This window comes from Rhamphochromis sp. 'chilingali', assembly GCF_963969265.1.
Source record: "Rhamphochromis sp. 'chilingali' genome assembly, chromosome: 7".
NCBI lineage: Eukaryota > Metazoa > Chordata > Actinopteri > Cichliformes > Cichlidae > Rhamphochromis > Rhamphochromis sp. 'chilingali'.
The window spans coordinates 17222466-17234607 of NC_137934.1; the positions used below are offsets into that span (position 1 = coordinate 17222466).

Here is a 12142-nt window from a genome sequence, read left to right on the forward strand (position 1 = left end):
TCACTAGGCTAGCTAACTCCCCATTTTAAGCAGAACTGACAGCCAGAGATTAGCTGGTAACACACAATGCTCCTCTACACGCCAGTGTTGGAACCTCTACCTTTTTCACAAAAAATGCTCGCCCAGATCTTACGTGTCTCTCTGGTTTGTATTCAACAATTGTTTGTGTTAAAATTGTGAAATATTCATCAATTCACAGATTACAAAAGACAGTAATGGTGCTAATATAATTATGTTGTGCAGATGCTATTTGTGTTCAGTCAACCAGCCCCTTATTTCTGTTAGAGAAGCAGTCATTTCATAAAAGAGGGATATTATGTGGACAATATTGCTTTTCACAGAGTTGATCTGTCATGTAGCGGGAGGCGCTGACAGGTCTCTATGAGGTTCTTGATTACACAGGTAATAAGCTCCACAGTGGAGCTCAAGCGTAATGAATGGATGACAGTTTTTACATTTTGTGACGGTGACCTGAGAAAAGCCGGGCTCGACTCACTGCCGGTGAAACTCACAACAGGCAGAGCTAAAAACCTGAGGGGAGGCGGCAGTTTATCTGACCCACTTTTAGCCCCACGAGGGACACAGTGCAGAGGCACAGTGGCCTTCAGGATTTTGTATTATTTATTTTTTTTGCCAGGCAATCAACATGAGTACCAAAAAACTGCCCTGGGAGAACTGGTACGGGTGATTGGCTAAATGCTGTGTGTGAAATTCCTGTTATTACTGGCATATTGCTTTTAGATTAGATTAGATTAGATAGAACTTTATTAATCCCTCGGGTGGGTTCCTCTGGGAAATTCGATTTCCAAAAAAGCACAGCACCGACAGAAGTTACAGAGTTACAGAATATTATATATATATAAATATATAATACACACACACACACACACACACACACACATATATATATATATAAATACAGAGACAATATAAATAAAATATACGAAGGGGATAAATAGAATAAATAGGAATAAAAATAAAAATACAAGTGAATTGCACATTTCAAGTATTGAGTCTATTGCACCGTTGACTATTTACAAAAGTATTGCACAAAAGGTATTGCACAGTGAGGTGAAGAGGCACTACAGCTTAGTTGTTCCCTCCTTTGTCCTCCTGTTTCCCCTCCCTCTCCCCTCCAGGGAGGAGTTAAACAGTCTGATGGCGTGTGGGACAAAGGAGTTTTTAAGTCTGTTAGTTCTTGTCTTTGGGAGAAGCAACCTGTCACTGAACAGACTCTTCTGGTTGTTTATGGCCGTGTGCAGAGGATGTCTGGCATTGTCCATAATGTCCATCAGTTTCTTTAATGTCCTTTTCTCTGCCACTGTCACCAGAGTGTCCAGCTTCATGCCGACCACAGAGCTAGCCCTCCTGATCAGTTTCTCCAGCCTGGATGAGTCCTTCTTTGCTGTGCTGCTCCCCCAGCACACCACAGCATAGAAAAGTACTCCAGCAACCACCGACTGGTAAAACATCCTCAGGAGCTTCCTGCAGATGTTAAAAGACCTCAGCCTCCTGAGGAAGTACAGTCGGCTTTGGGCTTTTTTATACAGGTGCTCTGTGTTGCATGACCAGTCCAGTTTATTGTCCACCCACAGCCCGAGGTACTTGTACTTGTTGACCACCTCCACCTCCTCCCCCTCTATCTGAACCGGCAGTGGACCTGCTCTAGACCTCCCGAAGTCCACAACCAGTTCCTTAGTCTTTGAGGTGTTGAGTTGCAGGTGGTTTGTGTGACTCCATGCGACAAAGTTCCTCACCAGACTTCTGTACTCCTCTTCCTGATCATCCCAGATACACCCCATGATGGCTGTGTCGTCTGCAAACTTCTGAATGTGGCATAATTCAGAGTTGTAGCAGAAGTCAGAGGTGTACAGGGTGAAGAGAAGAGGGGACAGCACAGTTCCCTGTGGTGCTCCTGTGCTGCTGACCACTGTGTCAGACGTGATGTCCTTCAGCCTGACGTACTGTGGTCTGTCGGTGAGGTAGTCGGAGATCCAAGCCACCAGAAGGGGTCCACCTCCATCCTGTTCAGTTTTTCTTGAAGCATACAGGGCCGGATGGTATTAAAGGCACTGGAAAAGTCAAGAAACAGGATCCTGACCGTGCCTTTTCCCCCATCCAGGTGTGAGTGGGCTCTGTGTAGGAGGTACAGGATGGCATCCTCCACTCCGACACCCGCCTTGTATGCAAACTGTAGTGGGTCCTGGGCATGTTGTACCTGTGGTCGGAGGAGGTTGAGGAAGAGCCGCTCTAGAGTCTTCATAAGATGTGACGTCAGTGCCACCGGTCGGAAGTCATTCAGCTCATTGGGCCGGTTCTTTTTGGGGACTGGGATGATGCAGGATGTCTTCCATAGGGCGGGCACTCTCCCCAGTCGCAGACTGAGGTTGAAGACTCGTTGTAGCGGCTCCCCAAGTTCAGCAGCACACGCCTTTAGCATCCTAGGACACACCTTGTCTGGGCCTGCTGCCTTTCTGGGGCGAAGCTTCCTCAGTTGTCTCCTGACCTGATCCACTGTGACACTGGGAGATGTTTGGGAGGAGGGGAGGGGGGGAGATGTCTTGCTGCTGAGAGAGGGATTGGAGGAGGGGGGTGTCATGGTGTCAGGAAGGGGGGGAAGCGAGGGAGGTAGGAGAGTGGGGATTGGACTCTGTAGTGAAGGTGAGGGTGGGGGGGTTGTGGGCTGGTCAAACCTGTTGAAGAAGTTGTTAAGTTCGTTTGCCTTCTCCACAGAGAAGGCAAACACAAGAAGCATCTAGTTTTGGGATAGTTTGTAGTTACGCAGGCAGCAGTTTCATTTGATATGTGGGTGGTGGGGGTTCAAAAAGTAAAATCAAAATTACCGTCTGAAGAGGCTGAAAGCAGGGATTTTAAAAGGTAACCTTGCCATAGAAAGATGGGTTCACCTACCTACAAGCCACCACCACCATCTTTCTCTTCACAGTGGGGACAAAATCATGCAAATTAACACACAAATACCCTTAAATGTGCAAAATAAATAAATAAACACAATTTACAGAAAACAGTTATTGCACAGAGTTCAGATAAAACAGGGAACAAGAACAAAAGTGGTGATCCTCAGGGGGTTTCAATCAAGAGATACATCAATTTTCTAATGTATAGATTGTTTTTAGAGTCTTATCATAAGAATACATTTCACTGTATCTATGTACGCATACGTACATAGAGAAATGGGAAGTTACAGATTCTTAAAAGTGCATCTATTTGTGCAGAAATGACAAAAAAACAAGACAAAAAAACGCTCTTTTATTACTTTAAGATCACTGAATACAAAATTTATTACGTAAAATTTTAGAAAAAATGAAAACTGCTCTCAGTGAATTTGTTCCTATTGGGCCTGCATGAATTGTAATAGCATAAAAAAATCTATTTGTTGTCTTTTGAAGTCTGTTAAATTTCAGGGGCCCTTAGAGTGGGAAAAAAAAACAGTCAACACAACACAAAAAGACTTCATAATGTCTGCACTGAACTGAGTGGACAGGAATAATTGAAAATTGGATCGCTTATTAGAAAATGTAGAACAATGGTGTAAAGTGAAGGTGGGGCAATCCCCACCCCAAACGCATCTGGCAGTCTTGGTTAGAAATAAGTATGAAGGTAGTAATTGTCACCTCCAATGTCACATATGGAAAAAACACAGTTTGCATCATATGGATTGATGCTATATTTTTAAGCCATTATCATTTTGTCGCTATATCTTCCAGGCAGGAGGAAAAGAAGAAAACCGCAGAGGAGGGTCATGGATGTAGTGAAGGAGGGCATGCAGAGGGCTGGTGTGGTGGCGATATCTGTGGCAATATGTTAAAACTGAAGTTTTATATACTCGAGCATAATTTCTCGTAACACTTATGGAGTTAGTGAAAGAACAGGGTCCTTTCTGCAGGAGAAAATCTTTCAGGAGATACATATGAAAATTAGAAATATAAGTACAGTTGTTATGGAGGTAAGTAAAAATTCAGCACACTTCTAACAGCAGGCAACAGCAATCCTCCTATCATGAGTTTGCTTTATACACCCCCTGCATGGATAAGTGAACAGGGGGGATATCTACACTAGCTGCCAAGCTACCCATGAAGTATGTAGGTTTTCCTTGAGGCCTTTGCACCTTAGTCCAGTATCAACCTTTTGTGTGGCAAAAGGCTTTAAATAGTGAATGATATTCACTTTGTTTTTTAGGTTCACAGTCAGATTTGTATTCTGCTGGATCCTTGGGTATAACGAGTCAAATATGTGCAGCAGGGATGTCAAACCACATACAGCCTACTATCATCTTAAGTAGGAGCAGTTAAAGTCTAATTTCTGTCCATGTAGAGACATTTGACCACACATTTAATCCTGAGATATCCCAACTTAAGGAAATAAGTCTAATTTCAGCAGTATGTCATCTGCATAATAAGGAAATGCGTCGGTAGGAAATGAAGTAAATCTTAGAGCACAAATATTTGGGATTAATTTGAAAGGGTGTTTTTTGTCGATTCACAGAAAAGTCTGTAGAGAAAAAGAATTTCACAGTAAGTTTCTATATTAGATATTTTTTAAAAAGACAACTTTTATTTCATTTAATTAAATAAATTGTTAAAGTAGGAAAAGCATAAAAACATAAAAATACAAATTTTTACAAATAAATAATGTATGCCCTTAAAATTTTCCAACAATTGTTCCAGTGGCCCCTGGGCCTTATGTTTGGGGGGAAGCACACTACTACTACTACCAGCCAGTCAGTTTATTGGATTGTGAGTAATGCTGTTGCTATGTTTACGAACCCCAAATGTCCTGTGCTAGTGGAGTTGTTTGCCTCCGGAAACAAAATGTCATCAGTAAGCTTCACAGACAACTCTGACTAATTTGTCACAGATATTCAAAAATCTGCTTCTCCTTTAAGATACCGCCGTAAGCGCTAATAACTAATTAATTGTATGTGTTTCAAATGTTCCCCAGTGACCTAAAACTCTGTCAGTAAATGTTCCACCCTGCCAAGAAAAAGAAGGAATCACTGGTGTGTCTGTGTATACAAAACCGAGGCAAGGAGATCAGGCTGAGTGGGATAAGACTTGCAGATTAATGTCAAGTCCTCGTGGCAAAAAGAATCTCAGCTTTGTTTCTGTCTGTTAACCACCACAAATGGCTGCTGCCCCTGGTGTTGATGACACTGGGTTTATACACTAATGAGACGAAAGGTTTTGTAAAAGATCCAAATCATTTATGGAGAGGCGGCACGGCTACATGAGGCAAATACACAGCAAATGAACCACAAAGAGCCCTCTAAGCACAGCAGGGAGAGAATGTCATTCCTACTTTCAACATCATTACCATATTCATTGCTCTTCTTTGCAGGTCAAGAGCAGGCATACGGCATTGTGTCCAGTTAGGAAATCGTTCATATTATTGGGTTTTTATTATTTATTTCAGAATACCCCCCAATCAGTTCATTTCCAAAATAACACACAAAGCCACTGCACATTGGCGGACTATTTTTCAGGACGGCAAATCCGTCTCAGGCTTCTTTGGAAGTGTGTGCATGTGTGTGGAGTCCCAGCACAGGCATTATGCACTGGGACAAAACCCTCCGAAGATCAGGTGCCAAGAGCTGAATCACCATCCTGTGCCCATTCTGGTCATCTGCTCACTGGACTGAAGAGTAACATATAAACAAAAGGGGGTTAATACCAGCAGCCGTTTGCTGTGAGAGGGCTAGAGTCCCATAGTTAAATAGAAAAGCCCACACAGATGTGCAAACACATAGCCACTGTTATTTTGCTTTATCGCAGAGGTGTAATGGTTAGTCAGATGTTTAAATTTTGGCTGTCATCAGGCTGGTGTTTTGGAGCCATAATTCTTAGCAGGCTGTTTTTAAAAACTTTATTGGAACAATGCACAGAGGTAACTGCTAAATTATTTTTAGATAATGCTCCAAAAGGCACCACTAACCAAAAAACCAAATGTATAATGTAATGATTTAAATTATTGTAGGTAAGGTTTAACAGCAATTCGCTACTGTGCATAGTAACGTGGGTTGTATTGAGAGGAGGCGGCAGAAACACTTAGCAGGACAGTCACAAACAACGACCACACTGGTACTGGGAATTCTATAGTGCTTGTACTTTAATACACACTCTCTTCACCAACCTTACAAGGCCTGGGTGAACGGCTGCTGTCTTATCATAAATGAACTGCAGTGTTTCTACAACCCGTAACTCTACCTTGAGTTATTGAGGTGAAATTTTAAGGTCCATCTCAGGCCACGTGTTCACATGCAAGCACGCTTCTCCCATACTCTAACAGAGGGCAGTGGTGCATCCTTGTGAAATCACTAACCCTTAATTTAGGTTGTCTTGAAGAGACACCACACAATTGTGACTGTTACAGCATCCGAAGAGGCAGTCAAAGCAGTCAATCAAAAAGGCGACAACTCAAAGCTTTAAGCCTTACACCTGTTGTACAGTTGTTATGAAGGGAGAAACTATCCATACACACCTCAGCTGTTGTTGTACTGGGCTGTAAACATGTTTTTTTATTGCTGTTAAGTTTGCTTCTTTAACCTGAGAGTCTATAATGATGGGTTTGACTTGCTATTGGTGCTAGCCTGAAGTAGCGACTCAGTTAGCTGTATTTGTCCATGTGATCTAAATGTCAAGTTTGAGAGAAGTGCAGCAAGTTGGTGGATGGTAAACAAAGAGAGAACAGAATTGTTATGCTACAGTGAAGCTAGGGAAAACAACCATATGCAATGAATTTGACAGGGCCTGCAGCCACTCACAGTCAGCTGCTGTTTTCAAAGCAACTTTGGGGCATCAAGAAGGTGATAAAACGGCAATGAGATTTAGTGACACGAGTCTGCTATCAGTTTGGTGGTCAATTTGGGAATCATACTAATACGCCATTAATTGTGATATATTGGGAAAAATTGAAAATCAGCTGCCGTCTATTAACTTCTGAAATTTCTCCATAAATTCAATTCAATTCAATTTTATTTATACAGCACCAAATCACAACAATAGTCGCCTCAATGAGCTTAATATTGTAAGGTAGACCCTACAATAATACATAAAGAGAAAAACCCAACAATCATATGACCCCTATGAGCAAGCACTTTGGCGACAGTGGGAAGGAAAAACTCCCTTTTAGCAGGAAGAAACCTCCTGTAATAACATGCTAATGACATGCATCTATGTTTCTTGAAAGCCACAAGGAAAATAACATTGTTTATTAATGATTCACTTTTTATTTACCCTTTTAAAACTAGAACACTAACTGTAGTATGCATACATGATTACAGACACGAAAGAGATAATGCAAGATTTTCAGCTTTTCTATATTTAAAGTGCTTTTTCCATTAATTCTACCTTGTTAGTTGGGGAAAACAAATATTTAAAGACATCACCTTCAACGCCAGAGTAGCTGTCTTCGAGGTGTGGTTTTAAACAGTGGGATTTTTAATGAGCTTTGAAAAAAAACAACTCTTGTCAGTCTGTTCTGTAGACATGGAGTGTCATACAGGATTGGAAAAGGTACAATTAGCAGAAGCAGCAAAGCGCCCATCAACATTTCCAGCCACGTCCCGCTCGTATCTCTTCTCAAGCGTCGGTGCCTCTCCCAGTAAAGATGGTGTGACATGCTGTGTCTCCCACTGACTGTGCTGATGGATGGGTGGAAATCAGCAGGACAGCGCGGGAGGATAAATTGCTACACTTAAAATCCAAGTGCCGCTTCACAGCACTACAGTGCACAACATGGTTCCATTTAGGTTAAGGTAAATGACGCCAAGTCACAGTAATAACTGGTGTGTTTTTGGAAATGTCATGAAAATGTTGTGCATAACCTGGTGAACAGCAATCAAAGCAGTCCCAAACTTTCCACTGTGTATTTGTTTAATGTTTGCTGCTGTCATGTAAAATGTCTGTTAATGTGAGTATTTGTGCTTTAACCTTTTTGACTCTTACTACTGTCCTTATGCAAATATGGAGCAAGTAATGGTACAGATGTCATTCTGACCTAAACCTGTGCAATAATCATGTTTTATTGAATTATCAATGAATAAATATTGTATCTAGAACATTAAATACAAATAAGTGTGAAGCTTTTTAGCTCATTGTACTGTTGGGTATGTAAACATTTTGTAGAGTAAAAGCTGTTTTTAAGGGAGAAATATTCTCATTAGTTATAGTTAGTTAATTCTCATCAAGTTATACATACATAATGTGTGGAGGCAAGCAGACAGTTTTTAAAGCTAAAGTATATTTTGCATCTGTGACATACATTAGACCTGCACATCCTCACTTGATGTATGAGCCGGCCCATTTATGTTCTGAGAAAAGTGAAAAGTCTGTGACTGTCTGCATACACGGAGATTCATTTTAACTGCTTGCATTCAGAGTCTAGCCAGAACTTTATGGATTTGAAAAACAAATTCAGAAATAGTGGCGTAGTTGTCACAGGACTGCAATGTAACTGCACAGAGGCGTTCAGCTTCTTTTTACATAGAAATATAATCAGAATACAACCAATTAGCAACCAGTTGAGTCAAGTCCCCTATTGCAAAAAGACATGTCACAGACAAGCTAATCTGGATTAATTGCAGAGCTGTAATTAGTCTCATATATAAATAAGACGTCAGTTATCTGTTAATCTTCGCCAGTCTGTTTGAGTCTGATTGTTGGGAGACAGGTTAACTCCCAACAGGCAACCTGTGCGGTCGTTTTATGATGGTGTTACACGCTCAACCTCTGGGTGACGAGTTGGTGACTGTAACTTCTTGCAATCTGTCTCCAACAGCAATGAAAAATGTTTTTAAAATCAATCACTGGTTACCCAGTGATTTTTCCAAGATACAAGGAGGTTGCTATTGTATTCTTACCCCAGTGTGACTGAGCCATTAAAGTGACTGAGAAATGAGCTTTTCTAACTTGAAATGTGAGTTCTGCATTGGAGGAGAGCATCAGAGGTGTAGGACATTCAAAACACTTTGTTGTTACAGCTGTTAGAAAAGTGTTTCAGAGCTGCTAAACTTTTCCAAATCTTTTAAACAATTCAAAAGTGAACAAATTTCAGTATTATGCTATGTAATGTAGCTGATTCAAGCCCAAGAAGACATCAATCTGTGGCTCAGGAAGGAAAATCAAAGGGGTGTGCACTTCTGGAAACAGGTCTTCAAAATCAGTTAATCATTTATCAAAGCCTATCTATATTTCACCTTTGATGGAAGTTCATGCTTGACTAAATACGTGTGATTACATAAAATCTAGATGGAAGGTTTGATGAAACAAAAAGACAAAAGAGCATCTATCTATCTATCTGTATATAAAAAATGTGTAAAATGTGCAACTTATGTAATTAAGTTATTAAAGTTATTAAATAAGTATAACATTTAGCCACAAACCCAGTTTTTAAGTTTATATTTAAAGATTTAAAAGTGCTTCTTTCCAGGATGTATTTAGATTTGAAGGAATTCCTTCATTTTTGTCCATCTCAATGTCTCCACACATGTAAATATAACTCAGCTTTTGCTCTGAGTCTGCTGTCAGAAATCGTATAGCATATTATATATAAAACAAAAAAACAAAAACGAAATCATGCTGGTGGTTAATGCTGATTGGGCTGGAGGTCACTGTTTATTTGCCACTGCGTCAGTGGTAGCACCACATAGTACACCGATGCGGCTCCTGACAGCTGTAGAGCTCCATGGCTGAGTGCCCTGGTCGGCTTCCAGATTGCCGCTTGATGGGTGCCTGATACGAAGTTGATTGACTGACTAGCTGGGCCTCTGGAGAGGCCTTTGAGTAGAGGCTCTGACTGGCAGGTCAATCAGCCTCCCAGGCCCCCCATTGTGGTTATCAATTATCAGCCGTATGTGAAGAAAAACAGTCCGCTTATTCCAAGTCTGACACTTGCTGACCTTTAACAACTCTTCAGATTTGAGTCATCTTCAGGACACCATTATAAAGCAATGAATGCTGGTGATATTAAAAGATAAGGATGGAAAATCACATTTTCTTTAGATCTTAGAGCAATGAACAGGCAATTTAACCAAGATATGATTTCTTTATAAGGGTGTTGGTGGGAAGACAGGGGAAGTAATGATGATTTGGATCTATGAGCACTGAAAGGTCTTTGCTCACGATTCTGCTTGTCCCCTTTTCCTTCTCAGCTCATGGTGGGGATCATTCAGGCGGCCGAGCTGCCTGCTATGGACATGGGTGGCACATCTGACCCATACGTAAAGGTCTACCTGCTGCCTGACAAGAAGAAGAAATTTGAGACCAAGGTCCACAGGAAGACCCTCAACCCCGTCTTCAATGAGCAGTTCACCTTCAAGGTGCACCTTACAATAAAAGCAACATTTAATCTGCTTCCACTGAATTTTAAGAAACATCTGCGCATCACAAACTCTTTTTTTTTTTTTTTGCTGGAGATCTTTTGCTTCCACTGACAATCCAATTTGCATGCAGCCTTGAATGCTGGGAAGGTGTGGAGACAGCAACCAGCTGGCACATTAACAAGCTCCTGACAGAATATCTGTCACACGCACAGTTACACTCACACACACACAAACACACACTGAGGCTCGATGTGATTGGGATTAACACAGGCAGATGCACCGCCACACCCTGGCCTTGCCTCGGCTGTAATGGATGTGTGGCCCCTGCTCAGTAGTGGGGAAAGTTTTGTTATTCAACCAAGAGCGGAGAGCGCAGGTGTTTGGTGTAAGTTAAGCATAATGTGATGTGATATCTATGCAGAATTTATTTGTGTGTTTTTTTGTAGTGCTTAAATCAGAATCTCTGATGCATCGTGGGGGGAAACAAACAGGAAATGGGATTATAAGAAGTGGTGATGTCGTCAAAAAGATGAGATGTTTATGGGAGATAAGGTCAAGGACAGTCTTATTAAAAGATACTCCTCTCGCTATCCAGTCATATGTCAGTTGTTTTTCATATAATTCAGAGATTTATCAGGATATAGTTAGATGTTTTTCATTTTTTATTTGGTTAACAATAAAGATTCAAAGATTTTTTAAATGTCATAGATTGCATATAAACAAAGACAAACTGGTGACTGTTTTGAAGCATTGAGAAGAACATTTTAACTGTCACCCTCTTCTTCTTTTAGACCAGGCTTGACCATATTTGCAGTGTGTTTGCTGTCTTGGTTAGACAGGTGTCTCTGTTATGTCATTAGCATGCTAGTTTTGGTTTAAGTGAAATGTAAAACTGAAGAGCCGACTTCAGCTGATAGCTGCACAATGAAGAAACAACATACCGAAAACTGTAGCAAATTAATGTGAAGCTCAATTTTTAGCCTTTTTTTCCCTAAATTTGGCTATAATAAAAAAAATGTTCACGTTCCATTGAATTTGACTTAAAATTAGTGACTGATGCCATAAAGTTACAAGGAAAGCGTTTAATAGGGTCAAAAATGAAGTGAGGAGTTCTAATTTCTTCACAAATTCCTTTATTTTAAAACCAGAAGAGTCGCCCCCTGCTGGCCAAGAGAATTAAAGCAACAACTTTAACATTGGACTCGAGAGTCATGACAGTCATCCCCTTATGCTCATGCTAAACTGCTTTGTCACTATATTCACTCTGTTCTCTGCCCTGCCTTTAAATAACTTTTATTGCAAATTCAAACAGGCTCAAAAAGACTGCATACCTGAATGCTCTGGTCACTAGTGGGCAGCCTCTATAGTTTGGTTCTTGTAACTTTTTCCTTTCATTAGATATAAATCTACCCACAATGAAAGCACATCCACTGCCTATTACTCATGTGTGCATTGAGTTTGTCAACATCGGGGTTATACAGACGGGTTTGCCCCATTACTGCCCCCCATTTGCAGGAAGAACGAATCAATTGAAAAGATTTGAGCACATGAGCTTGTGACAACATACCAATGATCTAAAAATTAAACTTCATACAAGATCATGACAAGGTTTTTTTTTCTTTTTCTTCTAGTGGTCACATTGGTTTGAAAAAGAGTCGTCTGAGCAACTTGTAGGCTACAAAAAAAGAAAGAAAAATAAATTTCTGCTAAAATTAGTCAAATATAAGCTTAAGAATTGTATAATCCTGAAATAATGTCAGGTTCTGGGCTTTTTACATTGTTAAATAGATATAATCAACCTCACCT

General features: G+C 40.6%; 1 protein-coding gene across 5 annotated transcripts in view; it reads left to right on the top strand.

The window, feature by feature from the left end:
• Positions 1 to 12142, top strand: part of syt1a (synaptotagmin Ia) — a 220601-nt gene that overhangs the window by 183466 nt on the left and 24993 nt on the right. For all 5 annotated transcript variants that reach the window (XM_080886388.1, XM_080886392.1, XM_080886390.1 and 2 more), the window contains one exon: positions 10166 to 10333. In XM_080886388.1, coding sequence (XP_080742514.1) covers positions 10166 to 10333 — 168 coding nt within the window. The remainder of the gene's footprint in view (positions 1 to 10165; positions 10334 to 12142) is intronic.